General features: G+C 36.2%; 1 protein-coding gene across 4 annotated transcripts in view; it reads left to right on the top strand.

Annotated features, from left to right (window-relative positions):
* RAPH1 (Ras association (RalGDS/AF-6) and pleckstrin homology domains 1) overlaps positions 1 to 25,443 on the top strand; it is a 114,268-nt gene that overhangs the window by 51,356 nt on the left and 37,469 nt on the right. For 3 of the 4 annotated variants that reach the window (XM_042244979.1, XM_042244980.1, XM_042244978.2), the window contains exons 5-8: positions 6,392 to 6,472; positions 11,943 to 12,017; positions 21,373 to 21,450; positions 21,888 to 22,047. In XM_042244979.1, coding sequence (XP_042100913.1) covers positions 6,392 to 6,472; positions 11,943 to 12,017; positions 21,373 to 21,450; positions 21,888 to 22,047 — 394 coding nt within the window. The remainder of the gene's footprint in view (positions 1 to 6,391; positions 6,473 to 11,942; positions 12,018 to 21,372; positions 21,451 to 21,887; positions 22,048 to 25,443) is intronic. The other variant, XM_027965111.2, reaches the window with a different exon arrangement.

The raw sequence follows: 25,443 nt of genomic DNA, 5'->3' as shown, positions 1-25,443 counted from the left end.
GTTTCTGATAAAGATCAAGAAAGGACTGGCATTAAATCATCTTTAGATTCAAGGGAATACAGGTTTCTTTAGCCAGTGTCTCTCCCTGAACTCCAGGCTCATGCATCCTCTTTCTAATCTATTTGGTCATCTGTTTGACACCTCTATTTGGTCATCTGAAAAGTAACTCAGATTTAACTGGTCTAAAACTGAAGTCCTGATCTTTTCTCCCAAACTTATTCCTCCCACAGTCTTCTCCATCTCAGTTAATGGCTATTATGTCCTTCCAGTTTATCAGCAAAATGCTTGGAGTCTTTATCTCTTTTATTCCTCATCCTCCTTCCAATCCCGCAGCCAGTTTTGTTGCCCTAACTTCAGAATATATCCAGACTTGATCACTTCCCACCACCTTCACTGCCATCAAGCCAACATCGTCTTGAGACACACGACTAGTCTTCTGTGTTCACCATTCCTTTAACAGTCTGTTATCCCCATGGCAGCCCTGAGTGGTCCTATTAAAGGTAAGTCAGATCTTGCCCCTCCTGTTTTCAAACCCAAAGGCTTTGTATCTTACCTGTTTTCAAACCCAAATCCTTGCAGGGCCTTAACAGATCTGCTTTCTGTGGCTTGCCCCTGCATTCCTTTCTTCCCTCCCTCTCTTGCTCTGTCAGTTCTTGGCCAGTAGTCAGAGCCTGCTTCAGAGCCCTTTTATCTGCCCTCCCCCACCCCCCACCCCCCGCCTGGATACGCTTCCTCAGGACAGTACCCCTTTACTGCCTTCAGGAGTTTGCTCACGTGTCGCTTTTCCAGTGAGGCCTTCTGTGATCACCCTGTTTTAAATGAATTCTTCTTCCTCCGTCCTGTGAGTACTTACCTCCCTTTTCTTAAAAATTTTTTCATTTATTTATGGCTGCACGGGGTCTTCGTTGCTGTGCTCGTCTGTTCTCTAGTTGGAGCAAGCAGGGGCTCCTCTTTGTTGTGGTGTGTTGCCTTGTCATTGCGGTGACTCAGAGCACAGGCTCTAGGCACGGGGCTCAGGAGTTGTGGAGGGCTTAACTGCCCCACAGTGTGTGGGATCTTCCCAGACCAGGGACCGAGTCTGTGTTCCCTGCCTTGGCAGGTGGATTTCTAGCCACTGGACCCCAAGGAAAGCCTGTTATCTCCCTTTTCTGCTTTATTTTTCTGTTTATCACCATTTAGAATACTATATATTTGACTTCGTTTTACTGTAAAAATTTTGCTTGTCTGTCTTTTCCACTTGAATGTAAGCTCCATGAGGAGAGGAATTTTCAAAAATTTTCTGTGATTCCTAATGTATCTTTAGCACCTAGAACATTATTTGCTCAAAAGAGAAGCAATCAGATATTTGAACAAGCATTTAAATATATGCATGTGTTCAATCCATCTTTGTCTAGAAGTTCTGTACTCTAAAATTATCAGCAGTTTTCCTTCAAGATGGTCAGACAGAGTGCTTCAGATGAAGTAGCATATGAAAATCTGACAGTGAAACCTTTTTTTAGACACCTCTAAGTTCTTTAGAGGCAGTAATTATGCCTGTTCTAAAGAAACCTAGGACAGAATAGTTACTCTCACTGAAGTTTAGTGACACTAATACCAGTTAGAAAAATCAACTTGAGATTGGTACTATTGTATCTTGGGGATGTGGGTATTCAAACTGCCCATCTGAAAACAAAGTAATTGTATAGCTTTTCTTTCTACCTCCTTGCTCTCTGAAGCCAACAGGGCTAGGCATAGTATAATTTCACATCAGGAAGAGTAAGTCTTTTTCTCTTGCCTTTCTCTTTCTTGACTTTTGTTGAAATACTGTGCTTTCAGGCACTTCACATATGTTATTTCATTTAAGCCTCCAACTATCCCTTTGGTAGGGGCATTATTCCAAAGAGGGGATTAAGTAGGTCAAATAACTGGGAAGTCTGTTTTTGAATTCCAAAACTATAACATTTGCCTCCCAGCTTTTATCAGTATCTTAAAAATAAAGTGAAGCTGATCATCAAAAATGATTATTTCCTGAATGTTTGATTTAGCGTAAAAATATGAGTTTATGGATAAACATAAAAATGAATTACAGAATAATGTTAGTATTCTTATGAAATCCATCAGTAGTGTTCATTTGCTGTTTTTAAATTTAGAATTCATTGTAGCTGAAGTAAATTCTAATAAAGACTATAGCAACGTGAAATAAATGTTACAGTTGACTTACTGGTACTTTTATTCACATTAAAAGATAAAACAATACTTTTTAATAAGACAGCAGTTTGCAAATTTAAATAGTAATTGCATGTTATAAGTTTTATATAAAGTAGGGTTTACTGATGAAAGGTTAGTGCTATAATATACCTATATATTTATTTTCTGGTGGGATTTAAACTAACAGTTCCTCTGAATTTGGAATCTTATACACAAAAATATATTTTTAAAATAAAAATGCTTTTAGAAACATATACTGAAGCTTATGGTAGGTTCAAAAAGTTTTGCTGAATCTTTAAGAATATTTGATGATGTATTGTAAATATTTTGATAGGAAAAATTCCTAAATATTTGAGCTACTAAAGCTTTTCAATGCTGTGGGGTATTTTTCCCCCTCATGTGTATAGAGTTTTTTTTTTAATGAAATCTCTGTGGCTATACCAGTTGTTAATAATGTGATATGCAGCATAGCATATGATAGCTTCAGTGTAATTCCTTTACTTCCTTCACTTCCCAGAACTATTTCAAGAATAAATGTGTGCAGAAATCTTGAGATATTGGAAAGAAAACAGCAGTTGTGTTTGTTGTAATAACAAGTGGCATTGGCATTGAGGTCCCAGTTATTCTCAGAAAGCAACTTTTTGCTCTGAGATAATAACTAGATGGGAGCTCAGGGCTTTCTGAAATTTTAAGAGGCCTGCGTATCTGAAAGATTGGAGTTACTAGTTATTACAACTACGTTTCTCCTAAAATTCTAATGGCTATGTTGCTGCATCTCACTGAAAATTTATCCACATGTACCAACTTGGTGTTTTAATTCTAGATTTCACTGGCCTAGGAAGGTAATAGAGGGATAGGTACAAACACACCACCCAGTCAACACTGGCATATATGCCGTGATCCTTGTTTTGTGGATTTCTTAGATACCTAAAAGCGAAAAAGCATTTTTATTTGGTTTTAAGTCTGTTTTGTTTTGTGTTGGGAGAGCTGGTAAAGAACCTTATACTGGCTATATAATGGCCAGTTAAATATCTAGGAGAGGAATAAAGAGAAGAGGAGGGGAAATAGAAAATAATATCAGCTACTGTGTTATTGCTTATTCTGTGCTGGGCATGGTGCTTTACATGTCTTAACACTGAGTTTGTATAGAGCCTTGAGAATAGGTACCATTCCCTGGTGGCTCAGAGGTTAAAGCATCTGCTTGCAATGTGGGAGACCTGGGTTCAATCCCTGGGTCAGGAAGATCCCCTGGAGAAGGAAATGGCAACCCACTCCAGTATTCTTTCCTGGAGAATCCCATGGACGGAGGAGCCTGGTGGGCTACAGTCCACGGGGTTGCAAAGAGCCGGACACGACTGAGAGACTTTCGCTTTCTTTCACTTTCACCACTGTTTTACAATGAAGGGAACTAAAGCAGAAAGTGACTAGGTAACTTTCCCGAGGATTTGAACCCAGGCAGTCTGGTTGTACAGCTCCTACAGCATTAGCGTTACCTTGCTACTTCATCATAAAATTGAAGGAGAATCTAGACAAGGCTAGACTAGCCAGTGCGTCTCAGATCCAAGCCTAGAGACAGAACTACATGGGCAGTAGAAAAAAAGGCAAAGAGATTTATGTAGTAACATCCCCATCTGGTGGTGTTTTAGTATATTCCTGAATATGTTAAAATTTTAACAACCGTAAGCTAGCTGTAATCTAAATGAATTGAGGTTTAAATAAAATTCAAATGATGGCTGGTGGTTTCCCATTCTTCTAATAATAATAGTGTTATTATTTCTCCTTTAATTTTTATAGTAACATTTGGAGATAAATGCTATCTTTACACCATTTTACACATGAGGAAACAGGTTAAATAATAAGCCCAGAGTCATATTGCCAGGAAATACTGAGCTGGTGCTTGAACCCAGGCACTCTGGCCACCCCATAAAGGTCTGGATTTGTAACCGTCATGCTGTATTTATTTTTAATATTTGTGAAGAGCACATAACCTCAGTACAAGATGGATGTAAATCTGTTTTATTGAAACATTAATATGTTTTCACAAACCTCCACCTTCTTCCAGTTATTATTTAAAGTGTTAGCTACCAAAAGAAAATGTTGTATTTTGTAACCATGACTCTGATAGGAGGTCATTCATTTCTTGATTTTGGCTCATATTTCAGATCACTGCTTTTCTACACATCCTCCCCAACAAGATTCTGGCTCATAAATGGTACATGTTATAGGTTCAGTTCAAGAAAGTAGTGATTCATAACTTACTTTGCAGAGATTTGTGGAGTTTTTGAGAGATTGATAGAGAACATGATAGCTTTGTAACAAATGAAACTTTTTGAAACTGAGACGGTATAGAGCAAATTTTATGTGAGTTGACCTTCACATTCACATATGTGTTTTAAACACAGATTTTAGATTTATGAAAGTAGTGATAAAGAAAAAGTAAAAACTGGGGACTTCCCTCGTGGTTCAGCAGTTTTCACCATCCAGTACAAGGGGTACAAGTTCTATCCCTGGCCGGGCAGCTAAGATATACCTCCTAGCCAAAAAAAAAAAAAAAAGTAAAATTCAGTAAAGATTTAAAAATTGGTCCACATTGTCTTTGATACTTCCCATGTGCATATTCATTTTTGGTAAGGATGTGTTGAATTTCAATAACTAATAATGTTCCATCATACTGTTTAACATGGCACGTAGCCATCTCTTATTGAACACCTTAGATAATGATTTTTTTTTTAACTAGCCAGTAAGCATTTGGAAATATGACGGGAGCTTATGTGAGACTGAGCCTAGTGAGAATAGATTTATTTTTTAACTTTTTATTTTGAGATAATGTCAAACTTAGAAAAATTTGAAAAAATAGTATAAAGAACTCATGAAACTCTTACTCATGTTCAGTAATTTAACATTTTGCGACATTTACTGTATTATTTTATATATATATATATATTTTTTTCCCCTGAACCAGTTGAGAGTTGGTTGCATTTTCATGCCCTTTTAGCTGTTAATACTCAAAGTACTCATTTCCTAAGAATGAGGATATTGGCAATATAGATTCGGTAGGCCTCGCATTGATGTGGTGACTGACACAGTGTTATAGAATATGTTGAATGAGAAAATGTAGAGAGAGGAAAGCAAAATCACTCTTAGTCTGGCCAAGCCTGTGGCATGAATAGCTATTCATACATTCCATAAATGCTGGAGTACCTGGGCTGTAAGGGATAAAACTGTGAACATAATACACAATGTCTTTATGAGATTATAATTTATTGTATGGCGAGAGGGATGTCAGAACAGACAACCAAAGCAGTTTTAGTGCAGTAAGGCAAGTACTATGAGAGGAAAGACAGAAACGTTGGTTAAAAGGTCATTGATGACTTTAAGAATGAATTACAGGATGCATTGCAACTCAAAGGATGAAGACTTTGGAGGAGAAAGGTGGATGGTAGATTGCAGGGAATTATAAGTGCAAGAGGTACACTGCAGCTGAATTCAGGAAACTTGGCAGTATAAAGTAGAAAATAATAATTTAACAAGAGGAGGGTACCCAAAAGAATATTTTTCTGTCCTTCCCAGCCCCCAATAAGCTGGACCAGTTGAGTGTCAGAGACTGGGATATTAGAGGGGGAATGAGTGGGATCTAGGACATGGTGTAGCTTTGGAGGGGAGAAGCAGGTATTAACTCATGGAACTGGAGAGAAGGATGAGAATATGGACACAGCTGTAGGATACCTTTTAGAGATGAAGATTGTCATGATAGACCGGTGTGGTTTCCTTAGTAATGGAGGGAAGTGAGGGCATATGAAGAGGTGAAAGAGTGAAACCAGAAACTTGAAGAACTTGGAAACTACTTAGAACAAGCTTAGAGGGAATGATAGAGAGGAGAGAAGAGAGTACTGCCAAACAGCAGTTAAGGCCCATTTGAAGTTCAGAAGTATGTATTGGTACTGGACAAGGTATTTCTGGGTAGTTCTGCCATAGAGCTCTACTGTCCAGAAGAGTGAGGTTGCCTTTAAATTGTAAAGGGTTAGAATCATCAGGTTCTTACCTTTTCTATTTTTGCACAATACAATGAGGTGCATGCAACTTTTCATTACTATTTTGTTTCAACAGTTCATTTCAGTGATCTTTTCTCTTCCTGCATGGTAATGAGAACTGCCCTTTTCCACCTCCTTTACCTATCATTTTCTTCCTTCCTGCATTTTCACAGCATGCTATTTCTCTGAGATGTCCCAGCAAGCAGGCCAAGCGTCATATTGACTTCACAGAAGAACAGGCTGAACTGACACCTGTAAGTTCTGTAATCATGTCCATTGGGACTACTGAAGTATCAGTGAAGAGGAATGCATTCTTTAGAACTCCTGATGGTTAAACCTTCTCATATATCTCAATTTTTTGAATAAAAATTAAGCCAGGCTTAAAAAATACATGAGCAGAAACATGAACAACCATATGATACAGTACCATTGAATATTAATACTCATGGTAAGATTGTGTTAGTGATAGCGTATCTGGTATAGAGAAATTTTGTATTGGAACCTGAACCACATACTTTCTGTTTTGTTCTTAAGCTAAGGGCTTCTGTAAATTTCTCAAGATATTACTAAATTTAACTGTTCTTTAGAATGGGGATATCAAGCGTATGACTTCTGCGCCAGTACTTAACTGAAACCTAATTTCTTTAAAAATGTTTCCTTTGGTCATTGATTAACGAACCTGGATGTTTAGAGCTGTGCTGTTCCATGCGGTGACCACTAGCCAGATGAAGCTATTGAACGCTCCAAATGTTAATCCAAATGGAGATGCACTATAAAGATAAAAATACATGCTGGACTTCAAAGACTTAGTACAAAAAAATAAATAAAAGATGCTAACAGTTTATTTCACCATTTTCTTTTTACTTTTTAAAAAAATGTGGTTACTAGAAAATTTTATATTTGTAGCTCGTATTGTTTTTCCATTAGACAGTGCTGTTTCAGGGTCATCTATGAAGCATTGGAAAAAAAAATAAATTCCCCCCCCCCCCCCAGTTGAATAAGATTCCCTCTGACCTCTCCTCTCCCCTCTTCCTCCCTCTCTTCCTGTCCTTTAGAAATACTGGTAGTACCCAGTGAATTGATTTCACAAGTCACTACTGGGTTATATCCTGCTTAGTGAAAAACTTTCCCCAACCTTACCTCTGGCCTGTCCCCTAAGCTCCAAAGTACCAGCCACACTTACTAATCATATCTGCACTGTCATCTCTTCCACTCAGGCAGCAGTGCCCAGTCCTTTCAGCCCCAATACCTGTATCTTCTAACAAATAATTTATAACATTATCTTTACTATCCCAAATGAAATTCATAAATAATATAACTTACCTACACCCCCCCATTATAGTGATTTTAATGCCCTATCACCTAATATGAGGGAGAAATAGCCAAAAGTAATTTATGATATTTTAATGTATATGTTTTCATTTTTAAGTGGTTGGCCATTTAAAAACTGTATTAAAAGACACGATGAAAAAATAGTCAAATCCTACACCTACTTACAATAAGAACCTTGGATTTAAGAAAAAGGAGATCAGAAGTCATTTTTACAGGAAAAAGAAAGAAATATGAGTGGACCCAGAATTAAAACATACTATGACACATAATAACAGACAAAACACATACTTCTATATAGTAACTAATAAAAGTGAAATAACCTTAAATGAAGTAGGAATAATGTGCTGATACAATTTATATATTACCAAAGAAAAGAAAATGAATAAGTGCAAAATTCTTGCAAATTTAATGACTCTGACTTGTAACTATAGTGACAAAATTATTCTCTGCCTTGTAGCATGGGGTTAGGTAGTAATAAAATGATTTTTACATTTGACTTTTTACATTATAGATTCTCATTGTGCTGTATTTTAAATAACTCTGAAAGACAAGCAATTGCAATATTTTAACACAGTCTGTGTTAATGAAGCTCAGTGAAATTTCAGCCTTTCATTTCTTCTCATTATTAGTATTTAGTTCTTAATTCTGTTAAAAGCAGTTTCAAAACTCTTACCATTTACTTGCATGTGACAGAGTGCACACTGAGGCTACCAGTTTTGGTACTGGCAAATTTTTTTTATAATTCAAGCTGATTTTCCATGGGTGAAATGATTTCCCAATGTAATGAGTAATTCTTGGTAAAGGTTGAACAGAATTAAGTGCAGGCTTCCCTCAATTTCTGGTAAGTAAATAGCATTCCTGGAATAGTCATTGAATATCAGAATTACACAGAAATACTTTGTGCTTATATGTAAAATGGAGTTATTGAGTTTGAAACTCAGATTGTTATAAACAGAAATTCCCAGCTGTATGATTTTCCATATAAGGACATTACAAATTCACGTGTGACATGGGACTTTGGTTGTTAATTCTGTGGCATTGTTCCATGCTTGCAGGGCATCTAGTATTTATGGCTTCCCTCCTCGTAAATACCGGTAATGCCCCTTCCTCCTCACTGTGACAGCCCAGAGTATTCCCAGCTCCCCCTGAAATGCCTCCCAGAGGGAAGCACCACCAGCACTGAGAGCCACTGGCACCTCCCTTTGCTCTGTCTGTGCCCTCCACTGCGCTTGGAGCTGCCTCCTGCTCATCCTGCAGGACTTGAGACCTGAGGCCTTTGCAGAAGTACTTTGCGAGACCTCTGATTTGGTTTAGACACTGTCTGCCTCTTACTACCACTTACACACTGCAGTGTAGTTGTCAGTTTCCTCCCTGTTAGATTCTAAGCTCCGTGAGACCAGGTAATGCCTGTCTTGGGTACCTTTGCATCTCCTGTGTCTGGCATGGTTCCAGGCTCAACATTGAATAAATAATTGAGTAAATGAAAAAAGGAGGAAATAAAAGACAGAAAGAAAATGGGCTAATAAAGAAAATGGACTATTTTTAATGAATTAAATTAAATTTAATGAATTAAAAATAGGCTGCTGACTTTGCATTCATGGTGAATGAAAGAAAAGATAAGAAGGCCCTACATGCAGCTATATGCATTTTTGTTACCAGCAACATGTACCAAGACGGAGACTAATTTAATGATGTGCCCAAAGCACTGTGTCTTTCCCTTCTCTCAGTCCTCCAACTGAACACTGCTCTCCTCATCCGTCTCGCATCCTTCTCCAGTAACCAGATCTCCCTCCACCCCCACCTCCATTCTGAGGAATTCTACAGCCATGTGTGACTGGCACCAGTAGGGAAAGATAGATAAAGGAAGGCATTTATTGACCGAAGGCATTTGCTGCTTCTGGTTTCTATATTTTTGTTTTTTCAGCTACAATCCCTGTAGTTAGAGGGAACATGGAGCCCTAACCTCCCTTTCTGCTAGCAGTTAAGTAGTACATGCCTGTCCCAAACATGTGATTCATGATCTTGTTCAGCTATGTTTGTGGTCTCATTTTTTAGATGCGTCTTGCTTGGGGGTCACCAATCATGATTCTCTCCTTTTTTTTTAAAGTTCAGTATTTAAACCTTATTTTTGAGGAATATCATTTTTGCACAATATTATTATGCACAATAAATATTATTTTATTTAAACCTTCAGTATTTTAAAATCAGTAACTTCTACTTCAGGGTCTGTAAACAAATACAGTTAGATAAAATCTGATCAGATAGATTTTGGGATTTTTTTTTTAGTAATTTGAAGTCTTGAGGTGATTTGAGTTTGAAGATGGAGTAAATTTTGTAAGACATTTTTTAAAGTTTAAACTTGAGTTTAATGTCTAGAGTTTTATTTATTTTGGGCTTCCCTGATGGCTCAGCCAGTGAAGTGTCTACCTACAATATAGAAGACCTGGGTTCGATCCCTGGGTGGGGAAGACCACCTGGAGAAGGAAATGGCAACCTACTTCAGTACGCTTGCCTAGGAAATTCCATGGACAGAGGAGCCTGACAGGCTACAGTCCATGGGCTTGCAAAGAATCAGACACGACTGAGCAATTTATACCCACACAGAACTGTATTTACCAAAGAATAATTGGTTTTGATGGCCTCAAGCAAATTTTTTTTTAATTTGAAAAATAATTATCTGAATAGATATATTCTACTCATTTTGGGCATCTTTGAGAACGTAATTTTTGTGAGTAAGATAAATAAGACTAGTCTTTCAATAAATTATTTTCTATATGTTTTACATAATGATGTAATAATATGTTTTTGTCCCCATATGAGAATAATAAAAAATGAATAGGAAAAGGGCAATGAAAGTTACAGCTGGTCTTTTTAGTTGTCCTCAATATTCTTCCTGGTCTTAGCTAATTGCTAACCTCAAATTAAATTCAGTTTGCAGAAACTTTGCTTATCTACTGTTTTTCTAATAGACAAGTCAACTAATATTTACCTTCAGGAGATTATACCATCTAGGTAATTGAAAGCTTAGAGATGATTTTCTTTGTGCTTGTTTGACCTTGTTAGTGCTGATATTGATGAATATATTCAATTTTTGTTTTAAACCTTGGGGTTTTTGGTTTGGTTTGGTTTGGTTTGGTTCTGGCTGTTGTTTTACCACCTAGGTGTGGGTGAAAGGGCAGGTATGCTTGTAAGGCTCATCTTGAACTAAAAAAAAAAAAAAAAAACCGCAGGCAATGACATACAATATAGCAAACCAACTATACTATAGGTGCAAGTAAAAGTTAAGTTAATGTTATTTTTTGTAATAGTATTTTAATTTTGAAGTAGTGTATTATATTATCTGTGACAGTGAGCTTTATGAGAGTAGGTGCTGCTTTTGTATTTATTTTTCTCTCCAAAAATTTGTTTCTCGAGAATAACTTGATAATAATTTGATATATACTTAGATTTATAAAGTATAATATTGTAAAATATTTTATATAATTCCACAAGCTGTGCCATGCATTGTTTTAAATGATGGTTAATAACCACATAACATTAAAAAATACTTAGAATTATTTAGGGATAAGCAAGTCTGAATTACACATATATCAAAAAAGCTGCAATTTATTCTATATGAGTTCAATAAATATGATTGCAATACTGAAACAATTTTAAAGGAGAAAAGGACACTTAGGGACTGTTATTCACAAATCATTTTATGAAAATATATAAATTAATTTAACCAATTTAAGATGCAGCACTTCATAATATTTTGTTTATGTCATTCATTTAGAAGTCCTTTACTTGGGCAGTGCAGTACTATTAGTATGTAATAAGTGAATTCGTAAAATTTTACTGAAAACATTATACCATTAGGCAAAATATTTATGAACATTTTTCCTCTTGGTGTAGCTATCACTGATCGGAAGTAATTGCAGAAGTTTTTAAACTGAGGTGGTTTTTTTTTTCCTCCTCTCTCAGGCTACACTATTTAAAGCTGTATAGGTCTTGTATAGGCTTTAACAAGAGGAAGAAATATGGTTAGCCATTGGGCTTTGACACCTGCTTCTTTGTGCTGCATGAACAGCACTCGCAAGCACAGCCCTGGGAGACAAGCTGCTCCATGATCTTTGCAGGGTGTGATCCCTTTTCCCAGAGTGAGGGACCATCAGGAGCGGGCTAGAGCGTGACTCTTGGCACGGGCGGGTCTCTCCCTTCCCTTCTTCTTCTTCTTTTTTTTTTTTTTTTCTGGTTTTAAATTTAGATGCATTTCACTGAGTTTAGGTGAAATATGAAATTAATGGTAGAGAATCATTCATGCTTTGTCTACTTTATATTTTAAACTCATGAAACCTCCACTGACTTCTGTTGCCTTTTTTTGTTTTGTTTTTCTCTCTTTTCCTGCACAAGCACTCCTATCTGGACAGGGAAACCTCCCTTCTTCTGAGAAACATTGCAGGAAAACCTTCTCATTTGCTGACCAAGGTGATACTTCTTCCACCTGCATGTAAATATTTATTGCTTTGTAGGTAGAATGTAATTTCTGTTTTTGATTGTGCTCTCAGATTACTGAGGTTGTGTTTTCTTGTTTCTGCACCCTTGTTCTCAGTAGAGGTATTTTTTCCTTTTATTGAAGGTAATTATTTATTGACCTTAATGACTATCAGAAAATATAGAGAGTAGAAAATATTTGCAGTAGTTTTTCACTAGTTTTTAACTTTTATAAATACCTGACAATCTTCCTAAGTATGTTGCACTTTTCTAGTTTAACATTGTATTTCATTTTAAAGTCTAAAAATCATTGCTTGATTTTAGCTTTTACTACTAATGGTCATGCATGCTGTGAGTTTCTTTAGCAAACTTTGTTTTCTAATTTTTGTTTATATTATCAATGCCTCATTTAATTATTTATTTATATAAACATAATCTTTACATTAGTTTAATCAAATTGGAAGAGCAGGCTGCAATTTAAATTTCTCAGTTCTCTGTCCTCAGAATGGTTTGAATTAGTCTAGCTGGATTTTCATTGGGCTGGTATTTTACAATTTAAAATCATTTAACCATTATCATCATCAACTCAGGAAGCACAGGATAGGGGGCATTGAATAGCTTTCTGCCTCTTTACAAATCATGTTTTTATTTTGTTACTTAAATGTTAAATTCAAGCATGTCTGAATTATAGATAGTTTCTGAAGAATATACAAATTATGCCTAGTTTCACTAAATTTTTATTATTGTATCCGAAATTTTCTTTAAAAAAATATTTCTTTGTAAACTTGAGAAAGAAGATGGTAAAGCTAAAATTAAAACCTCCCTGAGTGTCCACGTAAAGAGACGACCCAAGAATCAGCATTAAGAACTTTCTTTTGTTTGAGTTTCTCTCCTGGAAGGAGATCTAGGAATAGGGTAGAAGCACCTTAAAGGTGAGGTAAGTTTAGAAACCTAAGCACATGATAGCTGTGTACTTTATAACCATAGCAAAGTCTACTCTCTCCGTGGAATTCACTCAGAGCCTCATTTAGGATCTCTCTAGATCAGACTTCTCTCCCTGAGAGGTTGCTGTCACACATTTCCTGGAGGATGCCTAGCACCTCCGATTCTTTGAGTCTTCAGCTTCCTTACCCACACTGTCCCTGAGGCCTCATAGTTTATATCTGTTGTCTTTTTTTGACAGCTCTATTTCTGTTCAGGATGTTTCCACTCTCCTAGTTGCCCAGGTTCAAGCCATCTCATGCTTTCATTCTCACTTACTGTCTCAAAGCTCTAATAAGCCTGTCAGAATCGTCAGGATTGACTGAATTCATCCATCCATTTTATTCGCATTGCCACTACCCTAAAACAGCCTCGTATTTTTAGTAGAGCCACTCTTGTCTATTTTTGCCTGTCACACCTCCAGTACATTTTGTACACTGCTCTCAGATGAAGTGTAGCATTTTACCGTTTCCATTGTCTGGTTTTCAACATATATTTGTTGAGTCTTGTACTATGTTAGGTGCTGGGATATAATACTGTATAAAGTGGACATTTTCCCTGCCCTCAGTCTTTAGGAATATAGATAAAAAGAACATTCACATGCAGCATGTAAACAAATTCTAACCATGTTAAGTACTATGAAGGAAACAAGTGAGTAATAGGGAATACAAGGGGGAAGATTAGAGCTACGTTTCCTTTAGATGGTAAGGTCATCAAACGCCCTTCTAAGGGGGTGACATTTAATTTAAAGCTTGAAGGATGAAAAGCAGCCAGCTTGAGGGTGAAGGGAAATGTTCCAAGTGGAGAGGTCCATGAGAAAAGAGCCTGTCAGGTTTGAGGAGCTGAAGAAAGACTGTGTTGCTGGAGCCACAGTAGTTGAATGAAGTATCTTGAGTTGTGTTGGAGAGGTAGACAGGAATCATTAATTCAAGGCATGCTGGGGAGTGTGTATTTCTTTTTCCCCTAAATGCTGTGAGAAACTATTGAAGAGAGTAACTTCATCCATTCAACAAATGGAAAATGGTTGTTTGCAAGTTTGGGATAAATGCAGCCACTTCTCATCTCCTTCTGCCTGAGAGCTGTTGCCACCCACTGTACCCACAGTAGAGCCATCTGTGCTCCAATCCAAGTATTGGGGTGGTGGCATCCCTGCTGTATGTAGCCAGCATCTGACTCTAGCTGCCACTATATCCTGCCCTACTTATATACAGTTGCCCATTTGTCATTTGAAAATAACTCGGTAGCACAGAACCTGAACATTTAGGGTGGAGTGGGGAATGGAGTCAAGAATGAGGTGTCAGAAGTACCTAGATAACCAGAGCCACAGGGGCCTCTCTTTGTCAGTGCCCTCTGCACCATAGCACATGGCTGTTTGAAGCTAAGTTGAGCTTATACTTCTTTGATACCACTTGTGTGGCTGTCTGATTCCCTAAAAAGCATGGTGTCCCAGTTACTGACTCACTTCTGATCTGCACTTTTCCAAACTAGGACTTTATAACACTTGGTAGTTGAACACAGTAAAATGAACACAGGAACACTGCTTAGGGCCTGGAATGCAAAAGGAATGCTTATTGCTTGTTTGTTTCCATCATCAATCCAATTGTCATTATACTACTGCTAATGAAATAACTACCCCGTATATATACAGTTCTGAGGGGCTTCCCTGGGGGCTCAGTGGTAAAGAATCTGCCTGTAATGCAGGAGACGTGGGTTCTATCCCTGCTTTGGAAAAATCCCCTGAAGGAGACACACTCCAGTATCCTTACCTGGAAAATCCCAAGGACAGACGAGCCTGGCTGGCTACAGTCCGTGGGGCTACAAAAGTGTCAGACATGACTGAACAACATACAGTTCTGAGCGGGGAGCCTCTGCAAAAACAATGCCAACCTGTTTCTTCTAGGAGCGGCATTACTGCCAGCGCAGAATGTTTTATAAATGGGAGCACTAGGCAAAGGACCCATTGCTGACCTGATGCCCATAAGTCTCTGGGTGCCATCCAGAAGACTGACCTTCTGATACAGTAACACATCTTTGTCCCTCTTTATTCCCTTAGCCTGCTTTATTTATTTCTCATAGAACTTACCACTGACTGACTTATCCCATGGCTCTCTCTTTCTTATCTCATGTTAAATGTAAACTCCATGAGATTAGGAACTCTATATTCTCTGCATTCAAGCCCAGACCTGCATAGTCTGGACAAACATCTCTCATATAAAAGAATGGTCCTCTAGTGACTGTCAGGGTTTCAAGGACTGCTGTACTTGTTAACCACTATTTCTTCAGAGAAGTTGTAAAACTGCTGGTATATTACTGAAAGTGTTTTATCTTTGATAAGCAGTTTTTATTTACTATTATCCCCCCAAAGTTTATGTTAAAATCTTTACAGACAGACGGGATGTGACATAATGGGAAGAACAGGTAGTTGTTCACTTCATAACAGCCTGTATGATCTTTGAAAGATAATTCTTCCTGGGCCTAAATCAGTACAATGGACATAATAATAATGTTAGTCCTGCATTATTGATAATTAAATGAGGCACATGCCTTATAGTACATGGCAAGTAGGTGTTTGATTAATATTAGTTCCTTTCTTAGTTGAGAATGTATTTCATGATTTCTTCAGGGGGAAGTAAACTGAGTGGTTACTATGATTATTTTGGTTCTAAGCAGTTTGATAGAACATTTCATGGGCAGTAAATTGTTCATCACCCCAAGTTTTCTTTGAATCATTTTAAGTTACATAACTATATTACTGTTGTAATCTATGAAATAAACTTGATCTCAATAAAAAAAAGCTCACTTATTTTCAGCCCCTTAATTTCAATCCCAGTTGTTCTGAGCCCAAAATCATTTCATAGTTGAAGGAATTCAAAGCCAGTTCTTTGCAACTTTAACTTTCTATAAGTATTCTAATTTTTATTCTAAGAAAATGCTGTAACATTTTGTAACCACAGCATTGGCTTTCATTTAATCATAAGATCTTCACTGAGTTTTTGTCCTTTATGTAAATTTGAGAAGGCTTGGCATTTGATGGTTATTGATAGCCACACAGGAGTTTTTCAGGTGGAAAATAGGTTGTCTCTTGCCCTTTTAGGGAAGGGGTAAGACAGAAAGTTAAGTTGTTATATGTGTGAGATATCTTTTACTTTCGTTTAGGATGGTTGTGAGACAGTGTGAACAAAGGGATAGTCCAAAGATAAGGGGCAGAAAACTTAAGACCTCATTTTGCCAGCTTTAACAAACAGAATATGAGATGAACAAAGCTTTGTTCTTTGTATTAAACTTGGCCTGCAGACACTGAACACAGCTTTGTATTGCCTAAAGAAACTATTAGATGTCTTCTAAGTATATAATCTATAAATAATACATCAGCAAAGATTTATTGATCTTTGCTGCATCACACGACACTCTGATCTTAAAACAGTTTCTTCCTTTTTTTGGTTGTTACAGTTAAAAGTTATGATTCTAGATTAAATATAGTAGATAAAAACCATGCTTTCAGAGTGAGTGAGTGAGTGAAGTCGCTCAGTCATGTCCGACTCTTTGCTACCCCATGGGCTGTAGCCTACTAGGCTCCTCTGTCCATGGGATTTTCCAGGCAATAGTACTGGAGTGAATTGCCATTTCTTTCTCCAGGGGATCTTCCCAACCCAGGGATTGAACCCTGGTCTCCCGCATTGTAGACAGACGCTTTACCATCTGAGCTACCAGGGAAGTCCCCAGACTTTGTGAGGAAGAGCTTATTGTCCATGGGAAGTATAAAGTACTATGAATCTTGCAATTTGATAAAATATTTTTATTTCATTTTGCTTCGGTGACATTCAAATTCTAAAAGAGGCTTCTTGCAGAGATTAATTATCCTTGCTAATGAACTGGGGAAGAGTAAACTGAAATTTGCCTACACTGGAGTTAAGCTTGTGCGTGCATGCTCAGTTGTGTCCCTGTGTGCTCAGCTGCGTCCGACTCTGTGACTCCATGGACTGTAGCCCGTCAGGCCCCTCTGTTCTTGTGATTTCCCAGGCAAGATTACTGGAGTGGGTTGCCATTTCCTACTCCAGGATATCTTCCTGACCCCAGTGACTGAACCCATGGCTCCCGAATCTCCTGCATAGGCAGGCAGATTCACAGCTCTTAAATTTGAGGCAGCTGTAACACGGACCAATTTATATAGTTATTAAGAGTAGTATTTTGAGCAACTGAAAGAATAGCTGAATTTGGATGTTAAAATAGCCCCACCTGGCTGTTCTACATAAAAATGGTTTCTTAGTGATGGCTAGTGGAGAAGGCAGTGGCATCCCACTCCAGTACTCTGGCCTGGAAAATCCCATGGATGGAGGAGCCTGGTAGGCTGCAGTCCATGGGGTCACTAAAAGTTGGACACGTCTGAGCGACTTCACTTTCACTTTTCACTTTCATGCATTGGAGAAGGAAATGGCAACCCACTGCAGTGTTCTTGCCTGGAGAATCCCAGGGACGGGGGAGCCTGGTGGGCTGCCATCTGTGGGGTCACACAGAGTCGGACACGACTGAAGCGACTTAACAGCAGCAGCAGCAGCAGTGATGGCTAGGGAATCTAATTGGTTTGATGTACGTTAATTGGTTGTTTCTCTTGTTTCTGTAATCTTTTCTTCCTATGTGTCAACTTTTTAGCCTTTGGAGCAGAAACTGATCTGGGAGTTGAAACTAATCTTATAATTGAATGACTTTTTACATCAGTGCTTCAAAAGATAGCATTGATTGTATTCTATTATATTTGGTAAATAATAGTATACTAAAATGGAAGTATGAAAATGCTGCTTTGGTATTTATAACCAGTATCAGAATGTTATATTAAAATTTTTATATTCCCTTTTTGAAAAGACTATTTTTTAAGAGCAGTTTCAGGTTCACAATAAAATTAAGAAGGTATAGCGATTTCCCATATACTACTTGCCCTCACACGTGCATAGCATCCCCATTATCAACATCCCTCACCAGAGTGGTACATTTACTGCAATTGATGAGCAAGTATAGGTAACATTATTATCACCCAGAGTCCATGGTTTACATTAGGGTTCACTCTTGGTGTGTATTCTGTGGGTTTGGACAAATGTATAATGACATAGAGCTATCATTATAGTATCATACAGAGTAGTTTCACTCCCACAGAAATACTCTGTATTCCACTTATTCACGTCCCTCCCACCTCCCGCCCCCAACCTCTGACAACGATTATTCTTTTTACTGCCTCCATAGTTTTACTTTTTCAGGATCTTGTATAGTTGGAATCACATAGTATGTAGCTTTTTCAGATTGGCTTCTCTCAGTTAGTAATACACATTAAAGTTTCCTCCATGTGTTTTATGGCTTGATAATTCTTTTTTTTTTTTTTTTTTTTTTGCTTTTGTGAGTTAGTTGCTCAGTTGTGTCTGACTCTTTGCGACCCTGTGGACTGTAGCCAGCCGGGCTCCTCAGTCCATGGAATTCTCCAGGCAAGAATACTGGAATGGGTTGCCATTCCCTTCTTCAGGGGTTCTTCCCTACCCAGGGATTGAACCCGGGTCTCCTGCATTCTTTCTCTTTTTTTTTAAGCATTGAATAATAATATTCCATGGTCTAGATGTTGCATAGTTTATCCATTTGCCCACTGAAGGATATCTTGGTTGCTACCAAGTTTTGGCATTATAAGGAAAGCTGCTATAAGCATCAGTGTGTAGGTTTTTGGGTGGAGGTAAACTTTTCAGCTCACTTGGTAGGTACTAAGGAACTTGATTACTGGATGGTGTTGTAAGAGCATATTTAGTTTTGTAAGAAACTACCATAGTATCTTCTAAAGTGGCTGTACGATTTTGCATTCCTCAGGGAAAAGTGAAAGTTCCTGTTGTTCCACAACCTGACCAGCGTTTGGTGTTTCCAGTATTTTTGCAGTCTAAGATGATACATGCGTAGTGGTATATCATTGTTTTAATTTGCAGTTCTCTCATGGTATATATGAGCAGCTTTTCACAGGCTATTTGCCATCTGTGTAATCTTTGGTTAAAAAAGATTTCATCAGATCTTGTTTTGGTGAAAACCTTCTGTTCAGGTTTTTTGCCCAGTTTTTGAACTGAGTTGTTCATTATTTTATTGAGTTTTAAGAGTTCTTTTATGTTTTGGATGTTGGTTCTTTTATCAGATATGTCTGATAAATATTTTACTAATATTTTCTCTTAGTCTATGGCTTGTCATTCTCTTGATATTCTTTTTCTTAAAAATATTTTTTTACTTTGAAGACATCTTTTTTCTTTTCTTTTTTTAATTTTACAGGCTAGTTTTAATATAAAAGAATTTGGCCTTGTAGAAGTTCATGTTTATATTCCAGCTACACAAAGCATTGATTCTATCTGTTCTTCCTCATCAGACTTTGAGATTTAAATTTGCTTTTCAGAAATATGAAGTGAAAGTTGAAATTATGCTTTGGAAAATTTCTTTGTAGCAGATATTCATACCAATATAAGGATGTGGCAAATGACCCATGAAGAAACATACAATCATTATTCCCTTGAGAAAACACTCATAAAACTTATGCTTTACTCTTTTCCAAAATATGGTCAAATAACTGATTTCATAAAAACCACTGGGAAATGCTCATACTTAAAATTCCTTTATAGAGTAGTGCTCTACTCATCAGAAACACACATAGAATTTGGTAATTTAATAAAGATTTTGTTTCTCCAAGACACAGAATTCTAGAAACTGAGAATTTTAATGACAATATTCTAGTTTTCTCATTTTATAACCTTCTTTAAAAAGAAGAAATATATATCTTAAAATATACAGTCAACATATTTTATAATTCTATAGTTTATTTGCATAAAGAGGAGAAATAGGATGATTTAATCTTTAATCGAAGGAGTATATATACCTAAGAATCTAAGAATCCAGTCTTACTCCTCTTTGTCGTTAAAATGCACTTCTTTGTTCTCCGTCTAATTGGGTTTGCAGATAGTATTTCCTGACCTTGGTTATTATGTTAATTCACTGACTGCTTTCATTGAAATGGATCAGATTTCTGGCAAACAAGCCCACTGTCTTCCCTAACTGTTTTCTTCTCTGTTCTGCAGAGTAGTAAATACTAAGCTTGAAATGAGGGAGACATTGGCCTTGAAATGAGTATGAAACGAGAAGAGAAGCAGATCAAAAATAAGAAAGCCAACAGAATTTAAGAGAACAGGGAATAATCTGTTAAATGAATTGAGTTAACTTGTTTTTTTGCCCTGAAAACTTCAGTTTTTTAATGAAGAATAACACATGGGTTGTGATTATTAGTCACAATCTAGAGCAGATAAATTAGTCTAGTTGATGTAAATAGGTTTCTCTCTTCTTTTTTTAAGTCATGTTAAGTAAAGGAAGATATAATATGGTATTTTATATTTTCTTAGATATTTTAGATATTTTCTAGAGCAACCAAGAGCTTAGAATTAAAAAGTAATTCTTTATTATAAGCAAAGGTTTACTTTCATGAGTTTCTTTCAACTGGAGATTAATGCTGCAATGTACTATGGCCTCTTGCTGGAAAGTACAAGTAAGTACAAGGTATTACAGTACTGTATGTTATTCTAGGAGAAAATAGGCAAATGTTTTATTTTATTTAAGTATAGTTTTATTTTCTTGCTATTCATTTAAATTTATGAAGCAGAAATTACTATAAGTTAAATATTTGGAAAATTACATTTAGTATTTTAAATAGTGTGAATTAAAAACCAAATTGAATTTAGTGACATGAGACATTGATTATATTGTGTGATTGTTCCAAAGCAGAGTAAAACTTAGGATTAAATGCACCCTCCTTTGTTCATATTTATGTATTAATGAGAACATACCTATGTTTTTATTATGATTGTTTTTATATGGTTGCAGAGAGATGAATTGATGCTGGGTTTTTTTTTTTTCTTCTGTTTTTATGATGATGATACGTTTTCAGTACAACAGGACACAATGTTGATATGCAAAAGATTGCCCATAGTTTCGAGGGGGGTATAAATTCAGAGTCACTGGCAGGCCCACAGATAGCCTCCTTTTCCCTATCTTGAAACCTGAAATTTGTCTGTTTCAGATTGACAGTCAAGAATAAAACTGTTGGATTAAATTAATTTACCACAGCCCTAGAATATGAAAATGTAGTCTTAATATAAGAAATCTTCAAGTGTGGATCTTAAAAAAATTTTTTTAATAATATGTCTACTCTCTTTGTGAACCTGGTTATTTCTAAAATGTGCTCCATATTAAGTGTGTGAAGTTATATTCTTACTGAAATTCAGTGTTAACAGTGTTCTTAAGGATAAAAAGACTTCTCAAAAAATTCTCATTATTTTAGCATTAGTTTATCTGAAGTGCTTTGTGTCCACAGGAAGAACAGGCAGCAAAATTGAAAGCTGAGAAGATCAGAGTTGCCCTAGAGAAAATTAAAGAGGCACAAGTGAAAAAGGTGATATTTGGGCTTTTTCTTGGTTTGGGATTTTTATCCATTTTATGGATTTATAAAGAATTGCCTTGTTTATATAATATAACTGTAAGATGCAGCAAGCTATAGCAGGGTATTTCTTTCTAAATACATTTCCATATGTATTTGTTGGTGAATAAAATACATTATAAAAGAAATAACTTTTCTGGTTCTAAATTCTAAAAGAGTAAAACAAAATAGCTTTATTATAATCTTATATGTTATTTTAATTTTTAAAAAAGCATTAAATTTGTTTAGTTATTGAATACTTAATTTTAGAATATTCTTGCATAATAAAGTCATTATTTGTGTTTTAACTTATATTTAGCTAAGGACGTTGTTCAGAATATTATTCAATATTGGAAGTTTTTAGAATGCCTGTTTTTCAGTTTGTATTTAATTTTCCTTTTTCCTCTTAACAGCTGGTGATTAGAGTCCACATGTCTGATGATAGTTCTAAAACAATGATGGTGGATGAGAGGCAGACAGTGAGACAAGTGCTGGATAACCTGATGGACAAATCCCACTGTGGTTATAGTTTAGACTGGTCTCTGGTGGAAACCATCTCTGAGTTACAGATGGGTTAGTAATATCATTGCTATAATTATTTTTTAAATTTCTGTGTAATTTCAGCTGTTTTCATGTTGATAAAAGCAACTAGAGACATTTTAATATTTTTTCCTATAGTATAACCCTGGCTTTTTTACATTTATCTTTCCCCCTTCTTCCCCCATATATTTTGAGATTTCTTTGAGTACAGTATCATTTCCAGTTCATTTTAGATTTTCTTCTGACCAAAACAAAGTTGTTCTTTTTTTAAGATAATAAAATATGTTTTCCCTTCAGATATTATTAAGAACTGCATGTATTGGACACATTACTAAAAGCCATCACATTTATTCACATTTGTACTGAAGCCTTGATAACAACATTTGACTTTTAGGGGAAACATAAAGCACATCTTATTTTTAGCTAGATGTACTAACTAAGTCTTAGTTTCCTATGTTTTGTAGTTCGTTATGGTGTTTTTTAACTTTGAAAATTCCTCATTTTTTTGATACCATCTTTGACTTTTTTTTAAATTAATTTGTTTACTTTAATTAGAGGCTAATTACTTTACAATATTGTAGTGGTTTTTGCTATTGACATGAATCAGCCGTGGATGTACATGTGTTCCCCATCATGTACCCCTCCTTCCACCTCTCTCCCATCCCATCCCTCTGGGTCATCCCAGTGTACCAGCCCGGAGCACCCTGTCTCATGCATCGAACCTGGACTGGCGATCTATTTCACTTATGATAATATACATGTTTCAGTGCTATTCTCTCAAATCATCCCACCCTCACCTTCTCCCACAGAGTCCAAAAGTCTGTTCTTTACATCTGTGTCTCTTTTGCTGTCTTGCATATAGGGTCATCATTATCATCTTTCTAAATTCCATATATATGTGTTAATATACTGTATTGGTGTTTTTCTTTCTGACTTACTTTACTCTGTATAATAGGGTCCAGTTTCATCCACCTCATTAGAACTGATTCAGATGCATTCTTTTTAATAGCTGAGTAATATTCCATTGGGTGTATGTACCACAGCTTTCTTATCCATTCGTCTGCCGATGGACATCTAGGTTGCTTCCGTGTCCTGGCTATTGTAAACAGTGTTGTGATGAACAGTGGGGTACATGTGTCTCTTTCAACTCTGGTTTCCTCAGTGTGTATGCCCAGCAGTGGGATTGCTGGGTTGTATGACAGTTCTCTTTCCAGTTTTTTAAGGAATCTCTACACTGTTCTCCATAGTGGCTGTACTAGTTTGCATTCCCACCAACAGTGTAGGAGGGTTCCCTTTTCTCCACACCCTCTTCAGCATTTATTGTTTGTAGACTTTTTGATAGCAGCCATTCTGACCGGGGTGAGATGGTACCTCATTGTGGTTTTGATTTGCATTTCTCTGATAATGGGTGATGTTGAGCATCTTTTCATGCGCTTGTTAGCCATCTGTATGTCTTCTTTGGAGAAATGTCTATTTAGTTCTTTGGCCCAGTTTTTGATTGGGTGTTGTATTTTTCTGGAATTGAGCTGCAGGAGCTGCTTGTATATTTTTGAGATTAATTCTTTGTCAGTTGTTTCATTTGCTATTATTTTCTCCCATTCTGAAGGCTGTCTTTTCACCTTGCTTATAGTTTCCTTCGTTGTGCAAAAGCTTTTAAGTTTAATTAGGTCCCATTTGTTGATTTTTGCTTTTATTTCCAGTATTCTGGGAGGTGGGTCATAGAGGATCCTGCTGTGATTTATGTCAGAGTGTTTTGCCTATGTTTTCCTCTAGGAGTTTTATAGTTTGTGGTGTTACATTTAGATCTTTAATGCATTTTGAGTTTATTTTTGTGCATGGTGTTAGAAAGTGTTCTAGTTTCATTCTTTTACAAGTGGTTGACCAGTTTTCCCAGCACTGCTTGTTAAAGAGATTGTCTTTTCTCCATTTATTTCTTGCCTCTTTTGTCAAAGATAAGGTGTCCATAGGTGTGTAGATTTATCTCTGGGCTTTCTATTTCATCCCATAGATCTATATTTCTGTCTTTGTGCCAGTATCATACTTTCTTGATGACTGTAGCTTTGCAGTATAGTCTGAAGTCAGATAGGTTGATTCCTCCAGTTTCATTCTTCTTTCTCAAGATTGCTTTGGCTATTCAAGGTTTTTTGTATTTCCATACAAATCCATCTTTGACTCTTAAAAACCTTAAAAAGGTTTCTTTTTGTAATATGTGATTATAGAAACCTCACAATAATTATTTTATTAGGCTATATTTAGTCAATAGTCAATTTCAACTTGCCATTTTGTTTATAAAATATATTTGCATTGCTTTTACTGTTATATCTTTAAATATTTTATAGCAGTTTCTAGAGCAATAAAAATTTGATAATTAACCTTTTTCTCTTAGAATGCACAAACACAAACCCCAAAACCAAACCATCAGTTAGAAGTTTATTAACAGATATAGGCAGATATTCTAATAATACTTATTATAACTATTCTTGAAGCATTAGAAAGGTTCAAGTTCACAGATGTGGCATCACCATACCCAGAAAATTTTTGGCTGCTAGTTTGTAGAATATTTCCATGACTGTAGGTTTAAGATTCATAACTATCATTTAATCATATGTGGCACAGTGATACAAATAGAATATGTAGTTATTTATTACTTGTTGAATGAATAAAAGAAAACTAAGAACCCCAAATAAGATGGTAAAATAAGCTGTGACAAATGTAAATCATTCATTTAAACAACAGAGATTATTAGGAAGGATGAATAAACAAAATGCAGTTGTTCACTATCTACAAAAGACCTTTTTCCTAAAGACACAGAAAGCTTGAAAGTAAAAGGAATGTGGAAAGACACTAACCAAAAGAAAGATAATGTTAACTATGTTAATATCAGACAAAATAGACTTTAAGCAATATACATTACTAGAGATAAGGAGAACCATACATCATCAGGAAGATAAAATCATTCTAAATCTTATGTAATAATGGCATTAAATTACATAAAGCAAAAGTTGACAGAACTACCAGGAGAAATGCACAAGTCTGCCTTCACAGTAGAAACTTTTCACCTAAGAATCTTTGCAATGATCAATATAATCAAGCAGACAAAAATGAATATAGATATATTTAGAGCACTAATAATAGGAAAATACACATGTTTTACAGGCAGAAGTGTAATGTTTCCAAAAATTGATTCCAGTATGAGGTCATGAGCAGCTCTCTAGAAATTTCAAAACAAAAATCAGTATCTCTAGAATATGTTCTTTGAACATATGTTCAGACTATAGGACATGTTCTTTGATTCCTAATTTGGAAATTAGAAAATATATCTATGTTAAACAATTTATAGACCAAAGAGGAAATCATCTTGGAAGTTTTTGAATGACAAGGAATAAATAGTGTTGGAAGCACTCAATACCAGAATTTATGAAATTCGAC

This window comes from Ovis aries, chromosome 2 (assembly GCF_016772045.2).
Source record: "Ovis aries strain OAR_USU_Benz2616 breed Rambouillet chromosome 2, ARS-UI_Ramb_v3.0, whole genome shotgun sequence".
Lineage (NCBI taxonomy): Eukaryota > Metazoa > Chordata > Mammalia > Artiodactyla > Bovidae > Ovis > Ovis aries.
The sequence above is the reverse complement of the archived record's forward strand: the minus strand, read 5'-3'. Positions and strand labels throughout refer to the sequence as shown.